Source organism: Emys orbicularis, chromosome 14 (genome assembly GCF_028017835.1).
Source record: "Emys orbicularis isolate rEmyOrb1 chromosome 14, rEmyOrb1.hap1, whole genome shotgun sequence".
In the NCBI taxonomy this organism is placed as follows: Eukaryota; Metazoa; Chordata; order Testudines; family Emydidae; genus Emys; species Emys orbicularis.
In genome coordinates, this window is record NC_088696.1 from 30,421,982 (window position 1) to 30,441,484 (window position 19,503).

A 19,503-nucleotide genomic window follows, 5' to 3' on the forward strand; every position below is an offset into this window, starting at 1 on the left:
CTCTGAGGTTGTTGAGCTGAAATGCTCATGAGAGTTGGCTGGTGACTATAGAAGAGACTGTTTTAGAGTTCAAGTCTGATTTAAAGAGCTGAAAGAAAACCTTGCTTCAGTAGTGAAGACCACTGATAGGAAAATGTTTGTGGTTTTAGGCCTAGTTTTTTTTTTATTTGGTTGGGTTTTTTGTTAGATTTTTTTTTTTTTTATCTGCTCCTCTGTAGTTGAGCTGTTTACTTATTTTTTCAATTGGCCCGACTGAACGAACACTCTATGATTCCTTTCAAACTTTGGGTATTTGCCAAAGTGACCCCCAAACATTAGACTAGCCATCTAGTGTAAATTCCTGCCTCAGGCTGCACCTGCCTGTCATGCAGCTTTCTTATTTCTAGTGGAATAAGAGAGATGAGCAATGCAGACAGAAGGCTTGGGCCCTGATTCTGTACCCCACACCATTGATGTCAGTGTGCATCTTCCCAATAGAGATAGGTGTAGGCCTTTTAATTCTCTTCTCAGTAGCTGTATATAGATGAATATTGTCTTCTACTTGACATCTGCTACACAGGGCATATATGAGCATCATAGCTGACTTCACAGAATATGCAGTACTATTTGACAGTGTGCAATCCTCAGACAGGTATGAGAGAGTCTTTGAGGGGGGAGCTGGAAAGCCTCTTTTACATGGTTTTGTCAGAATAATCATTTCAAAAGGGATATATACCTATCCTGGCCTCTCCAGAAGGTAAGGCACTGTTAGCGTGGTGCCCAAAAAATAAAGGACACTTCTACTGTGCATGGATAGGTTACTGACCCACTTTTTAATGTTGTTATTTATTTCCCTTCTCTCTTGTAGACAGTGTAAAAGGACATACATTGAGATTTTCTAAGTGAAACTAATGGGAGATGTGTCTAAATTCCCTTATATGGCTTTGAAAAATCTCAACTACAGTATATTCATGTTTCAGAGTAGCAGCCGTGTTAGTCTGTATCCGCAAAAATAACAGGAGTACTTGTGGCACCTTAGAGACTAACAAATTTATTAGAGCATAAGCTTTCGTGGGCTACAACCCACTTCTTCATGGTGGTTGACTTACTTTGTTCTGTCTGTTACTACTTTGAACCACTTAAATCCTACTGTCTGTATTTAATAAAATCACTTTTTATTTAGTAATTTACTCAGAGTATGTATTAATACCTGGGGGAGCAAACAACTGTGCATATCTCTCTATCAGTGTTATAGAGGGCGAACAATTTATGAGTTTGCCCTGCATAAACTTTATGCAGGGTAAAACGGATTTATCTGGGTTTAGACCCCATTGGGAGTTGGGCATCTGAGTGCTAAAGACAAGCACACCCCTGTGAGCTGGTTTCGGGTAAACTTGCAGCTTTGGGACAAGTGATTCGGACCCTGAGTCTTTGTTAGAGCAGACTGGAGTGTCTGGCTCAGCAAAACAGGGTGCTGGAGTCCTGAGCTGGCAGGGAAAACAGAAGCAGGGGTAGTCTTTGCACATTGGGTGGCAGCTCCCAAGGGGGTTTCTGTGATCCAACCCGTCACAGCTGGCTAAAGAAGGAGCCTCTCCACCCCCCCAGGATACTTGATGGTTGTTCGGCTATTAGAACATGTGCATGTATTACACAAGGATGAGGCAAACTGATTGTTAAATTGTCAATTTAAAAAAACCCTCAGTCTTTGTGGCTCTGACATTACATCCACATGTAACAAACTTCAGTCACTGTTTTTATACATTGTTCTGCTGTAAATTTAGAACATGTTCAACTGCCAATTAAATAATACCTTTTAAAAATGTTATACCAATTTATAAACTTGCTGCTTCTGCTTGTACGTAGCCACAGCTGTGCTGTGTTAGAACTTTGTTTCTTCTGTGAGATCTTGTTCAAGTCAATTCCATTCTAGGTGTGTGCACCCACGTGCAGAGTCATCGGAGATTTTTGCCTTAGCGGTATCCGTAGGGTTGGCTGTGGCGCCCCTTGTGTGCCGCGCTAATGCGCTGGTATATTAGGCACCACCGGCCCTATGCCCTCTCAGTTCCTTCTTACTGTCTATGATGGTTGGTTGGAGCGCCTCACCTTGCATTGCAAGAGCATTACCAGTTCTTTGCAACCCATTGTCTATCTTCTTTGTATATAGTTTGTAGGTAGGTAGTTAGCCAGCCTTTAAGGTAAGTGTTAGATTAGTTTGGTAGTTAGTCCCGGGTGGGATTTCGCCCTGGAGCGGGGCATGTCCTGTTCCCACCGGCTTCAAATCACACTCCTCATGCAACAGGCCAGTGCCTATTAGTGACCCCCACAACAGCTGTTTGAAGTGCTTGGGGGAGTCCTATAGAAAGGACAAGTGCAAAATCTGTAAAAACTTTTGCCCTAGAGCCCAAAAGGAGCAGGATATCCGCTTGAGGGCCCTCCTCATGGAGGTGCCTAAGAAGCAGCAAAAGAAGAGCCTCTCAGCACCGGAAGGGAGAGGGGCTTCGGGCAAAGGACCTATGTCATGCCACATGCCCACCCCAGAGCTTCACAGGGATACTGCTACGATCGAACCCCTACTCTGACCAGGGATCCGACTCCTGGGAGCGACAGGGGACCCCGGCTTCTCCTTGGGCCCTCGTTGCCCGAAGCGGCCCCAGTGGCTAAAGAACAAGCAGGCTGGCTGGCCAGCACTGCAGACGCCGCACCACGCACCGGACTTAGCTAAGACCCCAACACCCAAGGGCAAGCCGGTCATGGGACCGCCCCATAGGGCAGTGGAGCATCCTCAGTCCCTGGACCGCAGGCGTAGATGCCTAGGACCCCGGCGCTGCACTCTCCCTCTATGAGGCATGGGACACTGAAGTTGAGGCACTGGTCTCTGTGTCCCTGGTACCGGCAAGCTACCCGCCAAAGATCGCCGAGGTGCAGGTCACTTTCACCTCGACGGTCTCCCAGACGTCAGTCCCCACCGGGGCAGGATCACTCCCTATCTCGGCATTGGTCTCCACCTCCTTAGTACTGCTTGTCGGGCAGGCACCAATCATCGCCCTCTTCTCACTGATCGCCAAGCAGGGTCAGGCCTCTATGGCTCTGCCTGGTCACCAGCAGGACAATGGTCCGAGTCAGACCGTGAGTTCAGTCCCTCGCCAAGGAAGGGTGATTCGCCGCTGACTTACGAGACCGCTACAGCATCTGTAGCGGCGGTATGGCAGCAGGGACAGTGGCCCACTCAATGCCCAAACTGGAACCTGTAATGCCGGTCCTGTATTCCCACCATTCCTCCCTGGCCACCTCGGACAAACTGTCTCCGGCATGGGAGTCGGAACACAGTACCAAATCCCACGTGGGGGCAACGCAGCAGGCCCCAACATATAAGGAGCCATCCCCAGAGAGGGAAGGTGAACCCGTTGTCATCTTCGGACAAAGTGGTGGCGGGTCCCTCCCAAATGGGCAGTCCCACTGATGACTTCAAGGAGCACCAGGCCCTTCTAAAAAGGGTGACTATCAATTTGAACTTGAAAATTGAGTTCACGGAGGAGTCCGACAACCTTTTTAATGTTCTATCCTCCTCCATCCTGGCCCGGGGCCACGCTGCCCATCCACCCAGGGATCCTTAAGATTGCCAAATCGCTGTGGCAGACCCCCTCTTCCATTCCTCCTACTTCTAAGGTGGAAAAGAAATACTACATCCCTGCAAAAGGGTTCAAATATTTGTGTACACATCCTCCAGTGGCATCACTGGTCATGTCTGCTGTTAATGAAAGAGACAGGTAAGGCCAAGTCAGTGACATGCCAAAAAACAAGAGACGCCAGGAGACTAGACTTGTTAGGCAGGTACAATTTTAATCTGTGGGACTCCCTTAGCAAATTCAAGGAGGCCCTCCCACAGGACCGAGGCCAGGAGTTTGCTGCTTTAGTGGAAGACGGCACAGCGGTGGCGAGAGGGGCCCTCCAGAAGGCCTTGGGACGCTACGGACTTGGCAGCCAGGGTGGTTGCCTCTGCGGTGGTCATGAAGCGCAGCTCCTGGTTGCAGTCCTCTGGGTAATCCCAGGAGATGCAGGCCACTGTTCAGGACCTCCCATTTGAGGGGGCAGGGCTCTTCTCCGAGCTCATAGACTCAAGGCTCGATGGCCTTAAAGATTCCCGTGCCACACTCCGCTTCTTGGGCCTTCATACCCCTTAGCAGGCCAGAAAGCTATTTTATCCTCTGCCTTCTCCGCCTTCCCAGTCTAGGTCCTGGGGGACTCCCCAGCTGAGCACCTACAGGAGAAAGGCTAGAGACAAGGGGTCTAAGCAGCGACACCTACCGTCTTCCTGTTTGTCTGCTTAGCCTAGCCCTTCCAGGAACCAAGGAGGCCAGAAGCAGGCATTTTGAGGGTGTGCTCAAGGACGTCGCCCCAGTCACATCCCAAGATCCACACTCCTACTCTTTCCTCAATCGCCTGCGCCTCGAACGGTTGGGTTCTCAACATAATTTCTTTCCCCATCCTTCTTGTTCAGGAGGTCAAGAACCTCCTGCACCTGGGGGCAGTGGAGGCGGTCCCTCAGGACATGAAAGGAAAAAGGTTCAACTCCCGCTACTTCCTAATCCCGAAAGCAAAAGGGGACCTCAGACCCATTTTGGACCTGCATTGCCTCAGCAAGTCTCTCAAGAAGTTGAAGTTTCGCGTGGTCTCTCTGGCCTCCATCATCCCTTCCCTTGATCTGGGAGACTGGTATGCCACCCTTGACTTGAAGGACGCGTATGTCCATTTTCCCAGGGCATAGGCACTTCCTCCGTTTTGTGCTAGGCCAGTGCCATTTCCAATTCACAGCACTTCCCTTTGGTCTCTTGTCAGCCCCAAGGGTATTCACAAAGTGCATAGCGCCAGTGACTGCTTACCTGCGGCATCAGGGTGTTCAAATTTACCTGTACCTCGATGACTGGCTAATAAAGGGATCAGGTGTGGTGGCACCTCGATTTGGTTTGCTCCACCTGTTGCGACCTGGGGCTGCTAATAAATGAGAAAAAGTCAACCTTAATTCTAGTGCAATGCATAGGGTTCATTGGAGCGGTCCTCAGCTCTACTCAGGCTAGAGCTTTCCTCTCCAAAGCCTGGTTCCAAGCCATGATGGGCCTGATCTCGTGCATGCAAGCCCACCCTCACACCACCGCTCACATGTGCCTGCGATTGTTGGACCGCATGGAGGCCTGCACTTACGTGGTCCGGCATGCGTGGCTGGCGTCGGTCAATGTCCCCAACAGACACAGCATGGGCCGTGTAGTCAGGGTTCATAACCACGTACTGTTGTCACTCACATGGTGGCAGAATCCTGCATTGGCATTGGAGGAAGTTCCCTTCGTGGCTCCATCCCCATCTGTGACCCTCATCTCCGATGCCTCAAACCTGGGGTGGGGAGCCCCCCTGGGCAATCACAGCATGCAAGGTCGTTGGTCGAGTCACGGTCGCTCCCTGCACATCAATGTCCGGGAGCTCAGAGCGGTTCACCTGGCCCGCCAAGCCTTCCTACCTCGCATAAGAAGCAGAGTAGTCCAGGTCCTGATGGACAGTACAGCAGCTATGTTCTATAGCAGCGAGCAAGGCAGAGCCCTCAGGCTCTGGGACTTGTATGTACAACATGACATCCATCTCGTAGCTGCACACCTCCCCGGGGCCAGGACCATCTCATCTTGCCACGAGTGGTCCCTCCATCCGGAAGTGATCAGCATTATCTTCCAGAGGTGGGGGACTCCCTGGGTGGACCTGTTCACGTCCAGGCAGAACAGGAAATGCTACGTTTTCTGCTCTATTCGGGGATCGACAGAGGCTCCCTGTCAGATGCTTTTCTGCTCCCGTGGTCGGGGACTCTGTTGTATGCCTTCCCTCCAGTGCTGTTAATTCACAGAGTCCTCATGAAGATCAAGTAGGACAGGGCGAAGGTGATCCTCATCGCTCCGGCTTGGCTGGTTTGGTGTCAGGACTGGTTCGGCACACTGCTGGATCTCTCAGGGGCTGCTCCCTTACAGCTACCGCTCAGGCCGGACCTGCTGTCCCAAAACCTGTATCAGGCGCTGCACCTGAAGGCTTGGATGCTGCATGGTTCAATGCAGCGGAGCAGGAGTGCTCAGCCAGTGTCCAACAGGTCCTGTTGGGCAGCAGAAAGTCCTCCACCAGAGCAACCTATCTGGCCAAATGGAAGAGGTTCGCTTGTTGGACCACGGATAAAGGCATTCAGCCCAAGCAGGCCTCACTGCAGTTAATCCTGGATTACCTTCTGCATCTCAAGCTCCTTTCATCTATCAAGGTCCACTTGGACGCTATCTCGGCCATCCATCTGCCGCTCAAGGGTAGGTCTGTTTTCACCCAGGACATGACTGCCAGGTTCTTCAAGGGCCTCGAGCGCCTCTACCTGCACATCAGGGACTCGGTCCCTCAGGGGGACCCGAATCTTGTGCAGTCATGGCTCATGGGACCCCCTTTCGAGCCTCTGGCTTCCTGCTCTCTCCTTCTCCTTTCCTGGAAGGTTGTGTTCTTGGTTTCAATAACATCTGCCTGCAGGATCTCTGAGATTAGGATGCTTACCTTGGAACCTCCCTATACAATCTTTTACAAAGACAAGGTCCAGCTGTGGCCACACCCAGCTTTCCTGCCTAAAGTAATCTCAGTTTCATAGGGGCCAGGCCATTTACTTATCTGTCTTTTTTCCAAAGCTGCATGAGTCAGAGGAGGAGTGTAGGTTGCATTCCCTAGATGTCAGGAAGGCGCTGGCCTTCTACATTGAAAGGGCCAAGCCATTCTGCAAGTCAATGCAATTGTTCATCGCAGTGGCCGACAGGATGAACGGTCATCCAGTGTCTGCTCAAGAATTTCTTCTTGGATCTCTGCCTGCATTCGCTGCTGCTACAATCAGACAAAGGTGCTCCCTCCTGTGATTGTAACAGTCCATTCAGCCAGGACGCAGGCCTCGTTGGCAGCTTTCCTAGCCCAGGTGCCTATCCAGGACATCTGTAGGGTGGCCACCTGGTCGTCTGTCCACACGTTCACATCCCATTACGATGCTGGCTTCGGTAGAGCAGTGCTGCAAGCCGCAAGACTGTGAACTCCAAGCCCACTTCCCAGGATACTGCTTGTGAGTCGCCTAGAATGGAATCGTCATGAGCAAGCACTCAAAGAAGGGAAAAACAGTTACCTACTGTCAAGGCTGCTTCCCCACTCTGAACTTTAGGGTACAAATGTGGGGGCCTGCATGAAAACTTCTAAGCTTAACTACCAGCTTAGATCTGGTCCGCTGCCACCACTCCCAAAGTGCTAATTCCCTTCCCTGGGTAGCCTTGAGAGACTCTTGACCAATTCCCTGGTGAATACAGATCCAAACCCCTTGGATCTTAAAACAAGGAGAAATTAACCATCCCCCTCCTTTCTCCCACCAACTCCTGGTGGATCAAGATCCAACCCCCTTGGATCTAAAAACAAGGAAAAATCAATCAGGTTCTTAAAAAGAAGACTTTTAATTAAAGAAAAAGGTAAAAATCATCTCTGTAAAATCAGGATGGAAAATAACTTTACAGGGTAATCAAACTTAAAGAGCCCAGAGGAATCCCCTCTAGCCTTAGGTTCAAAGTTACAGCAAACAGAGATAAACACTCTAGCAAAAAGGTACATTTACAAGTTGAGAAAACAAAGATAAAAACTAACACGCCTTGCCTGGCTGTTTACTTACAAGTTTGAAATATGAGAGACTTGTTCAGAAAGATTTGGAGAGCCTGGATTGATGTCTGGTCCCTCTCAGTCCCAAGAGCGAACAACCCCCAAAACAAAGAGCACAAACAAAAGCCTTCCCCCCACCAAGATTTGAAAGTATCTTGTCCCCTTATTGGTCCTTTGGGTCAGGTGTCAGCCAGGTTACCTGAGCTTCTTAACCCTTTACAGGTAAAAGGATTTTGGAGTCTCTGGCCAGGAGGGATTTTATAGTACTGTACACAGGAGGGCTGTTACCCTTCCCTTTATAGTTATGACACCTACCTTTTCATAACTGTTGTTCTTCGAGATGTGTTGCTCATGTCCATTCCATTACCCGCCCTCCTGCCCCTCTGTCGGAGTTGCCAGCAAGAAGGAACTGAGAGGGTGTAGGGCCGGCAGTGCCTAATATACCAGCGCATGAATGCAAGACTCAAGGGGGCGACACAGCCGACCCTATGGATAGTGCTAAGGCAAAAATCTCCAACGACTGCACGTGGGTGCGCACACGCCTAGAATGGAATGGACATAAGCAACACATCTTGAAGAACAACAGTTATGAAAAGGTAGGTAACCGTTTTCTGGTGCTTTTTGGTGACCCCACCAAAAAAAAAAAAAAGAAAAAAAACATACTGTTTATGCTTGTCTGTCACTTTGCCAAGGGAAGTTGGGAGATATAGAACAGAAGAGGCAGAAGAGCACCAGAGATAACGACATTGAGAGGTGGCTTATTTTCATTTTATTTGATTTTTTTTTTTTAATCTATAATAAAACTGAGAACCAAGTTCAATCACTCTTTGGGGCCGGAAGTGTCTTTTTGTTCTGTATTTGTACAGTGCCAGCAGAGTGGGGAGATGGTCTATGACTAGGGCTCCTCGGAGCTATAATAATGAAAATATCCTCTTCAAAAATGATTTACCAAAGACAAAATATGGTTAAGATGTTCCTGGGTAGAAAATCCATGGAAAGGGCTTTAGAGCCTAGATGTGTTCGTGTATTTTGTTTCAGTTTACACTTTGTTGTGATGGCTGATGGCTGGCCAGCCAGCCTGACCTAAAATGCTAGTGAGAGTGTAGGCAAAAATGTATTAGGTATATTAAACAGAGCATGTTAAAAGTATAAGAAGAAATATATCTGACCACCCTGCATCATGTGGAAAAGTACACAATTCTGCCCCTCCAACTGCATGTGACATTAGCTGTCAGCAGGCCATTAGCTGCCAGCAGGTACACTCAGAAATTTGATGTCTGAAATGTGGTTGGATTCTTGCTGACTCAAGGCCAGTAGGAGAAACCATATTTCTTATCTGCTTTGGTCCCTTTGAAAGCAATCTGGGGGATCTTTTGTTTGAAGTAAAAGGCCTTAACTAGGAGAAGTACTTCGGAAATTGTTACTTGGAGGTGAATTTAATGCATGATGAAGTATGCAGTGTAAGAAAAAACTCTTCTGATGTGAAATGTTAGTTTTCCCTTCTCCTATCATGCTGTTCTCTAGCATTTCTTGGGTATATAATGCAATTTTATAACAAACTGATACACAATCTTGCAATTTTTGTCTTTTAGTCTAAATCACTTAGAATTACAACACCTCTTACTGGCCGCAAGTATATTAAAGAGAGCAACCCCAATGTGACCCCTGTTTCCATAGCAACATACAACTTGAGCCGTCTTCATACAATGCTGACAGGACTAAAAAATGCCCCCAGTGAAAATCTGGAGCAAATACTCAGGTTAGTGTGATCACATGATTTTTCTGGCCAACTAATACAGTTTTAAAAATAGAGAAATGTTTTGTATTACAACTGTCACTGGTAAATCATATTTGCTGTGTTGGTCCTAGGATATTAGAGAGACAAGGTTGGGTAAGGTAATATCTTTTATTGGACCAACTCTTTTGGTGAGAGAGACATGCTTTCAAGATACACAGAGCTCTTCAGGTAAAATCATGTAATTTTGTCAAGTAAATGAGTAGTGGAAGCTGCTGGCAGGTAGCTCCAGAAGGGCATAGGAGTCCCATAGAGAAGAGTTAAAATCCCCAGGTCCTGGTCCTGTAATTTTATTCACATTTGTCCTTGAAGTCAATAGAAATATTTTCATGGATAAGTACTATTTGTATGACTACAGGATCAACCCCCTTTTAAAACAGGAAAATAGTAAGAAAAGTATCTTTGTCTGTTTTCCCCTACTACTTTTTATTTAAAGCTAAAAAATTAAAACCATTACACACTAAGAGACTATTAAATATAAAATACCATGTGTTTATATTTTATAACTCGTTAATCAATATATTTTAATACCCTTTTATAAAGTAAGATCTGGAAAGATGCTATTAAATTATTATGTTAGGCCTGATCTTGCAAAGATGTGCTTGTGCTTAACTTTAAATTAGTATAAATTAGTATATATTAGCAGTACACATTTGCTGCCAAAATTTTAAAGAAAGTCAAACCACAGAACTGGTGGAAGTCACTGGCAAAGCACCTAGAACCAAAGTTTGTTGAAGTCAAACCAGCTTTGATGGCAATAGCTTCTTCTAAGGATGCAGAGAGAATATTTTCTTCATTTCAGTTCAATAACTAGTTTGTTCTAAGTTAAGAAACCCGATTAGTAGTAGAAAAAGCAGGAAAGCTTATTTTCTTTTTCCAGTCTATGAATAAAAACTAAGTGTGAGAGGATGAGTTCTTCTAGTTCTAAAGATTAAGGACATTGTGACCAGAAATAATCAGTACCGTTAGCTAGCTACAGGTAATATTTCTTTGTTTAATTAATTGGTTTTAAATGCAAGACCTGTTTTTATATACTTATGTAAGCACATTTAAGGTAACTGAATTTAGTAATTTTAAAATGTTTTGTGCATTTTTAATTGGATTCCAGTTTCAATCTAAATAGAGCCTGACACATCAATTTTTTAAAAGGTAGTAAATATGCATCATGCACTATTTTCTAACATAATAAAAATTAAATGTGAATAAATGTGTTCTGATATAATTGCTTAAATAAATGTATATAGATAGTGCATCATCCTGGTTAGCAAACAGAAGTACCAAATTTAGTGGCTATATTTAGTTGCAAATCAATATGATTTAATAGTTACTAATGAGAATCACTTTTTGTTTAGGAAATAGCTAAAAAGTACAAATGGAAAACTAGATTACAATCTATTTAAATCAAATCAAGGATTTCTGTTTGCTGACTTAAATCAGTGATTTAAATCACTAAGTCAGTCCATCTTGAGTGGGTCTAATCACAGTGCATAAAGTTATGCACATGGTGTTTGCACGATAGAAGAAGTCCTAGATCATCATCAGTTTTACAGCTTTAAAACTACTATGCTGAAGATTTATAAAAAGTAGATAAGGCTCTGTCTGACTTCCTGCTTGGTAAAGCATTTTTAAAAAAATATTTATTTTGCCAGGGCATGTTCCAGGAATCCTTCTCAATCTATTGCAAAAAGAGTGAAAGAAATGTATGAAGTATATTGTCAGTGCACACAATCTGAGGGAGAATTCAGTAATTTCTCCAAGGGTGAGACATTTTATTTCTAAAATGTAAGAATTAAAAATATCTTTAAAATACTGTGCTCTTTTAAAAGTAATTTATAGTTTGACTCTTTCATTTTGGTTCAACAAATCTAAGATTTCTGCACCACATATCCTTTCTGGGGAATTCTGCTATGCCTTTTATGTTTTCCCCTGGGTCCATACTGAAAATTTACCTCCATGTAAGATGTCATAAGTACTTCAATGGGAGACCTCCAGGAAGGGAGGCGGGAGGGAGAAATAGGTGCTGCAGGTGCCACTTTTCTCTGTCAGCACTGAAGAAATGCCCAGCGTGGCTTTATGGTGCACGGTGCTTTTGGATGCTACAGTCTTCTGAATTCGAAATGAAACAGATGAGGCAGACCACTTGTGCTCTTTAAAAATCCCATAGCAATTTTAGCCCATATATGGAAATTCTCCAGGAAATAGGAAACAATACTTATTAGAAAGAGTTAGGCTTTGTTTTTATTTTTGACTATCAATGTTTATTCAAGCATTTTTTTTCTATTTGTATCCATTTAAATTTTCATAGCTGTGGGAAATTAGGGTAAGTAGGAGTCAGACAAATTATTTAGTGACAGTAGCTGTTGATTCAAAACATGTAACCATTAAAACAACTTGTCAACATCACATGTCAAAATATACAAAGTAAACATCCTTAAATCAAACTCTACATTCTCAAGCAGTATTTTTCTTACTTTGCCTATCTGTAAATTTGTTATTGTCAGTGTAAATATTTTTCCATGGCTTGTGCATATGGTGAAATAGACGTTTGACATTTACCAATGTACTCCTTCCAAACCTGGAAATTATGTTTAGAATTAATACAAGAAGAATCTGAGTGAAGAGCAAAAGCTATTCACTGTATTGAAAATTTTGGCAGATATATTGGAAGCTTATGAGCACAACAACACAACCAAAAGAGTTATTTGCAAAACTATCAGAATGTTGTAAGTCAGATTTCCCTGTGAAACAGTTCAGCTACTGAAGGACAAAACATGGGGGACAATTTCCCTCTATCAATATGGGACATTTTGTATCTACCAGTTCTTAAAGCTGCTTTCTGTTTATTGTTTGTACTCACAATACAAATTTGAAGGAATATCTGTAGCTTGAGGTACTGATGCACCTCTTCTGTAATTATAGTAAAATTCACCAAAAGTTTGTTAAACAGCAAGATTAAGGGTGATTGTTAGCTCTGGTGTCCTGGTCAAATTCCAGCTTCTGTTGCAGTTACATTCTGCCTTCCTGAACTTCCCCCTGAGGCTTCAGTAGTAAAAGCTATTCTTCACTTTCCCTCCAATCTTCTTCAACCCTCCTTACCATCACCACCCCATCATAAAGCATTTTTGGATCTCCCAAGCTGAAAAGCTATATAAATGTAATCACAACATTTGTTACTTACGCTTAATAAAGTCATTTTTATCCTCATTTTTATGAAAAAAAGCTAATAGTAAAAAAAACTAATGGCAATAGGTGGACCTTAAATCAGATATACAGAGTGTTTTTTAATATCATTTTTCATTATTTTTTTCCTCTTGCAGATAATGCTGGCAAGCATTTTCGTCTTGCTGAGGTTCTTTACTACAAGGTATTAGAGTCTGTCATTGAGCAGGAGAGGAGAAGATTAGGAGACACTGACTTATCAGTAAGTAAAATCAGTCATCAATCCGATAATTCACTTTTAAACTTGTTCCTTTCAGAAAGAATTAGTTGCACAGCATGACAAATGCTGTTGAGCCATTCAAAATTAGTAGGGAAGATAACTCCATAGTGAAGTTATTCTCTTAACAATTTCCATATTGGATTGTTCAGTTTGCAAATGCAAAGATTATGATATTTCTAACTGGCACTGCACACTGACTCTGGATTCAATCCTGGCAGCAGAATTTAGGTGACAGTTTTGCTGATGATGCAAAGGCAGAATAGAATGCAGTTTGCCCAGCTGTAGTTAGAGTTGTTAATGCATGTGAATTGTTGTAAATTCAAACAAACAATGTTATACAATATTTGTTTTTTAAAATATCTAACTTTTTAATACAATAAAGTTCAAACCAAAGACTATTTGTTTGCCTTTTTTCTTTAATGTAGACATGTTTTTCTAAGCTAGGCTGAAGTTTATTTTAATATTTGTTTTGCAGGCAATACTGGAGCAGGATGTGTTTCACAGGTCTCTCCTGGCATGTTGCCTTGAGATAATTACTTTTTCATACAAGCCTCCTGGAACTTTCCCATTTATTACTGAAATCTTTGATGTACCTGTTTATCACTTTTATAAGGTAAATGGCTTTGATCGTGATGATTACCAGTCATGATAAAGTTACTTCTACTCACTAAAAAAGTTCTTTTTCCTTGAAACAAGTTACTTTTTCCTCAAATGGATGTGTAATGGCAAAAAAATCTAAGTTATGAAAATGGTCATACGTGGGGTGAGGTTTTTTTGTTGGAGAAATTTAAGCTGGAAAAATCAAATAATTTTCCTACCTTAAACTGCAGAGTGCAAATGCCACTTGTATTTAAAATCATGTACTGTTAACTGTGTAATGCATTGGTGGTGTCCAAATTGTCTAGTTACAAAATAATGGCACTGGACCACAACATTTACGTGGGATAATGGGCACTTTCTATGTCACTTCTTGACTGATTGAAAATGTTTATTTTCAAATCTTGTAACTTTGATCTGACAAAGCTGTAATTATAGTGATTGATGTAGATTTAATTGTATTTAGCTGCTGGGGAACTAGTATGACAGTTGCATACTATTATTGAGGTATACCTGTTTTTTCTGTCAGGATTAATGTGATGCTTCACAAATTTAATATAAACCCATTTGAAAGGGAATACATGAAAGGTATGATGATCTCACTTATTGTATTGGTCACACAATGTCCTGGTTTAACAGTGTAATAAGTGGGTTTCATATTTACTCACTTTGCAGGTAATAGAGATTTTTATTAGAGCAGAAGATGGCCTTTGTAGAGAGGTGGTAAAACACCTTAATCATATTGAAGAGCAAATCTTGGAGAGTATGGCATGGAAACGTGAATCTCCATTGTGGGACAGAATCCGAGATAATGAGAACAAAGTTCCTACCTGTGGGGAGGTAAGTGTGAGAAGTGACAGCTTATTTTAGTTTTTTAATCCTTGTTATAAGTTTCAAGAGGCCTTGTTCAGTTTAGATGGCACTCCTTAGTAGTTCAGACATTGGGCATTTGGGATATGAAGGCCTCATAGGGAACCTGAGCAAGTCTTTCTCAACATGTGAATATTGAGATGAAGTAGCATCATGATTAAAATAATGGAAAACAGAAGTAAGTTGTCAAATGTTCTAAAATAATACCTATTTAAAATGAAACCAAGGTAGTAATAGTTGCACACCTAAAAGTTGCTGTGGCGAGCATAGCAGCGTTTGGCATTCTCTCTACAAAATTGATATATGCAGTTATAAGGCACAACTCCGGCTTCTTTCCTCCTCCTCCTCTCCCTGGTAAATAAGATGGATAAAATCCTGGCCCTGTTGACTTTACTGAGAGTTTTATCATAGGATTTCTCTCGCTCACTTGTTTGGTTCATTCCCCTCTCCAATAACTTGCTCTTTGAAATTGGACACCGTGATAAAATGTGCTGCTTAAACTGGCCTGATTTTTAGAGTGCATCAGTATCTAAACAGGGCTAGAACTCAGTTGGATTATTCAATTAATTCATTAATTAAATAAACCTGCTGAAATTAACTGTTACATCAATATTATTTTAGGTAATGCCACCTCACTATTTTGAAAGATCTAATGGGAACAGTCTGGTAGGCTCTCCTTTGACTCCAAGAAGGATCAATGAAGTTCGTGCTGAAACTGGAGGGCTTGGAAAAGGTGAGATGTTTAAAAAAATAAAAGTGTAGCCTGCATTTTAGAAGTGATACATGCTGTGTGGTAGAAAGTTTGCACTCAGTTACATACAAGCTATAGAATATTGCTACATGTTTAAAATAACTAATGTGTGTTCCAAATAGCATCAAGGAAGGTTGCAACTATGCATTGACTAGAGCTAAACAAATAACAGATTTTTTTTCAGTTCAGAGGACTGTCATAATTCCAGTCTGACACAGCATGCCCCTTTGCAAGCGGGCCCTTCTTTGATTTTCCCCCTCAGCCAAGTCCAGACCGATGCTAAAGAGCACCTCCTGGTGGAGGATCTCCTTTATTAAGAGAAAAGCTAATGCAGAATATAAAACTTTCACCTGAACATCCCCACCAGGGTGATTAGGTCATTCTTAGTGCATGTCCCCCACCTGAGTTCAAGGCTTGCCTCTACCCAGGCTCTTCCCACCTGGTTTTAGGCTTCTTGCCCCTTCTGGCCTAATGTCCTTCTCGGGAGTCAAGGGTGCAGGGTGGTCTGTCGACACATCTCTTCTCCAGGGACAGCAGGTGATCCTTGCTTAGGCTAGGCTTCTGGCCACTGCCTGGGAGACAAGACCCTCTTGGCTGCCTGCTTACTGCACCCCTGGAGATTCTCCAGTCTGATGGGCTCCCTGCTCAGCCCTCTGGCTCAAGCTTCTCCTGGGAACTCCCCTCCCCAGGAGTGTTCTGTTTCACTTGGGAGTTACCCAAGCTCAGTGAGAGGGAACCACTTCAGTAGGTCCAGGTGCTCAACTAAGCAGCTACCTGGGGCACTTAGTTACCCCCAAGTGAGGCCTTCGTAAGGCAGAATGGGCCTTAAAAGTCCCCATAAAGAGCAGCTGCCCGCTGACAAGGCCAAATTGAGAAATAATCCAGTTCCGTTGTAATTGAATCAGAAAAAAAAAATATTTTGCATCAAGTGAAACATTTGTCAACTCAGCAAAAAAACGTTAATTTTAGTGTTGCTGTTTCACCCCTCTGGTGTACTAACAAAAACGTGGCCAAATATGAATTCAAAATTTTGTCAAAATGAAGTCATAAAAGATTTGACTATTTTTAAATTGCTTTTCCTAGGCCCAGGCTATTCATCCAATTTGACCTGAATTCATTAATAGTTTCAGAACACTGGGGGGAGGGGGAAACCGCATTGTGACCCAAAAAAAAATTGCCCAGTTCTAATACTGACATTAGAGCAAATGAGATGCATTAAAAACCTGTAATATTTCATTTGAAATCTTTGTTCAACCTTATTAGCCTACAAATGAAATCTATGAAATGACAGTGCAGATGTTCTATTATAGAATACAATAAGAGGTTATGGCTCACATAAGTTCTTGCTCAATGATAAAGCGTTTTACCAAAATGGAGCAATTAAGAGTTTAGTGAGTTTACACACACACACACACACACACACACACACACACACACACACACACACACAAGCCTTAAGGTAGCACCCAATAGTATAACCTGGGGATCAGAGCAAGTAAACTTAAGGTCTGTTGTAGTGTTCACTAATTGTAATTAGTGCCACAAAGAATAGGATCTTGCATATAAATCCTCCACTTACTGGATATAGTCATAAAGGAACAAAAAGTAGCAAGCTGAGATTTTCTGCTACCCTTTTCCCTGCCCCACAAACTATTCAAGAATAATAATTTAAAAAAACAAAAAACCCACCTCGGCTATTGTTTCTAGGAATCTGATAGAAAAACCAAGTAAATTCTCTAACGTTTATTCATGTTTGAGATTATCAAAAGTTGTTTAATGACCTTCACTCATGGCCCAAGCAGTTTGCTTTCTTAGTAATATACTGAAACTGCAGCCTTATTTAGACAGTTGCATATGACATGGACATCTTGTTCATATAGCAATTAAGTTGGCTCTTAAAAGTTGCTTCTGCTAAAGTGTGTTATATTATAGCCAACCTGTTTCTCCGATGGGAAGCTAGTTTTAGAAGTTGTGGTCCTGTGATAACAAACAGTATTTAGGAATTAAGTGTATGAATAGGAGACATCCTTAAAACATCCTGTAAGATGGGCCATTCACCACTGTGGCTTCAGAGAGATTTAAAGATACCTAGCTGGGAACAGTGCTAGAGGACATTGTTTTGATTAGATGAATTTTTACAGCACTGGGGCAATGATGAGGTGTAAAGCTCAAGTTAAATGCTTGTTGTTGTTTTTTAAATATCTTCAGGCCTTTCGTCTTCTCCAACCACCTTGTATGACAGATACAGTTCTCCTACAACCAATCCTACTAGGAGAAGGCTATTTGTGGATAATGATAATCCCCCTGACAGTGGAACTCCTGTAAGAGTTTCACAGCAGCCTGTAGTAAATACTGTGCCAGTGCAGAATGTGACACCTGAAACTATGTCAGTTACTCCAGTGCCTGGACAGACTTTGGTTACTGTAGCAACTGCCACTGTCACAGCCAACAACGGACAAACTGTTACAATACCAGTACAAGGTAAGGGGGAAGCTCTGGGAGAATGGATTGCATTGATTATTACCAGAAACACTGAATTGCATATCAATAGGGAGTGAAAGAGTAGGTAGACATGTGGGAGTGGAAGGAAATGAGAAACAAAGGCCTGTGGGCTGTAAAACAGGAAAGTAATGAATGGGAAAAGATATGGGTACTATTTAGCTGTTGAACACTGGAGCAAATGTACATTTGCTTTCCAACTGCCTTGTATAGAAGTCATCTGTTTAACTAGCCTCCTCTTCATTTATTGAAAGTAACTAAGGTCTTTTGGGCCATTTATGATCAGGATTCCTCAGTGTTCTTTCCTGAACATTTTCAGTTACCTGCCACTACACACTTATTAAATAACTGTCCATCACTAGAAAGGTTACTGGTGCTCAGGAAGCATGCATGGCTAGGGTTTTGAAGACACCCTTTACTGAATTCATTTTTGTTTAAATTACAGGCATCGCCAATGAAAATGGAGGAATAACTTTCTTCCCAGTTCAGGTAAATGTAGGTGGTCAGGCTCAAGCTGTCTCTGGCTCCATCCAGCCACTCAGTGCCCAGACCCTTGCTGGTGGTACCCTTAACACTCAGATGAGTGGGACAACCCTTCAGTTACCAAGCCAAGTTGCGGTTCAACAGATCTCTCCTTCTGGAGACCAACAAAGACAAAACCAGCAGTTCTCTACCACCAGCAGCAGCAAACCCCGCAAGACTGGCTCTCTGTGTCTTTTCTTTAGAAAGGTACCTTCCACTGTGAAATGTCATGTCACTGCAGTATGGGCTTTACTGGAAACGTACAGAACAATGTAAAATTAGAAATCTTAATTAGTTACAGGCTGTTTACATTATATATTAAAACCAAGTTTTTGAAAACCATTACTTGCCTACCAGGACTTGAAATTCAGAGTCGTGTTTCTCCTGTGAGAGTTAGTATCATAAGTACTTAAAACACAGCATGTTCCTTCATTGGTTTCAATCTTGAAACCCAGGTCTTGTCAGGCAAGCAAAAGGAACTAATTTTCAAATCTGGCTTAAAATAGACATTTTATTGTACACATACATGCTGCCTATTGATTTGAGGTCTTAAACAGCTCATATTAAAAAAAACATGCTGAGCTTTCCTTTTTGTTAATCAGTGTAGTGGATAAAGTTTTATGTTTAGAAAACCATGTAAGTTTAAAGAGCTTGATTTTGTCCTAATCAATGCTCTATGTATGGGTCCTTCCTTCCAAAAGGTTTATCATTTAGCAAGTGTTCGGCTGCGGGATCTCTGTGTCAAACTGGATATTTCTGATGAGTTGAGAAAGAAAATCTGGACATGTTTTGAGTTTTCCTTGGTACAGTGCCCTGAGCTCATGATGGACAGACATTTAGACCAGCTGTTAATGTGTGCCATTTATGTAATGGCGAAGGTAAGATGAATAAAATACACATCTGCTTTTTATTCATAACAGTAAAACAAAATTTATCAGGATTACTAGTAATGTAAGGCAGCTGCATTTCCCCACCAAATAAAAAAAAAACTCATTGTCTTTTTTAGGTTACAAAGGAAGATAAGTCATTTCAGAACATCATGCGCTGCTATAGGACCCAACCACAAGCAAGGAGTCATGCAAGTACAATTAATACTGAAGTAATGGGGTTTATATTTTTACTGAGCCCGTCAATTACTTATAGTAGCTACCATCTTCAGGTATATTCCCTGAATGGGAATCTAGAGTGACTTTAATCTTCACTAGTGGAATTTAACACTCAAATGGTATAAATTCCTTTGTTCCAACAGGATTCCATTTACTTCCCAAAAATGTTAACTCCATAAACCCTGCTTGGTAGAGTGCAGGTTGCCCAATATCTTTTAATAGTTTTTGAAGAGGAGGATGGCTAAATCCAAAATTCTTA

At 42.6% G+C, this 19,503-nt stretch overlaps 1 protein-coding gene across 2 annotated transcripts in view; it reads left to right on the forward strand.

The window, feature by feature from the left end:
- RBL2 (RB transcriptional corepressor like 2) overlaps positions 1-19,503 on the forward strand; it is a 68,769-nt gene that overhangs the window by 43,209 nt on the left and 6,057 nt on the right. For both annotated transcript variants that reach the window (XM_065416396.1, XM_065416395.1), the window contains exons 9-18: positions 9,258-9,424; positions 11,110-11,219; positions 12,778-12,881; positions 13,375-13,512; positions 14,172-14,336; positions 14,988-15,099; positions 17,326-17,598; positions 18,062-18,345; positions 18,840-19,016; positions 19,145-19,216. In XM_065416396.1, the coding sequence (XP_065272468.1) occupies positions 9,258-9,424; positions 11,110-11,219; positions 12,778-12,881; positions 13,375-13,512; positions 14,172-14,336; positions 14,988-15,099; positions 17,326-17,598; positions 18,062-18,345; positions 18,840-19,016; positions 19,145-19,216 (1,602 nt within the window). The remainder of the gene's footprint in view (positions 1-9,257; positions 9,425-11,109; positions 11,220-12,777; positions 12,882-13,374; positions 13,513-14,171; positions 14,337-14,987; positions 15,100-17,325; positions 17,599-18,061; positions 18,346-18,839; positions 19,017-19,144; positions 19,217-19,503) is intronic.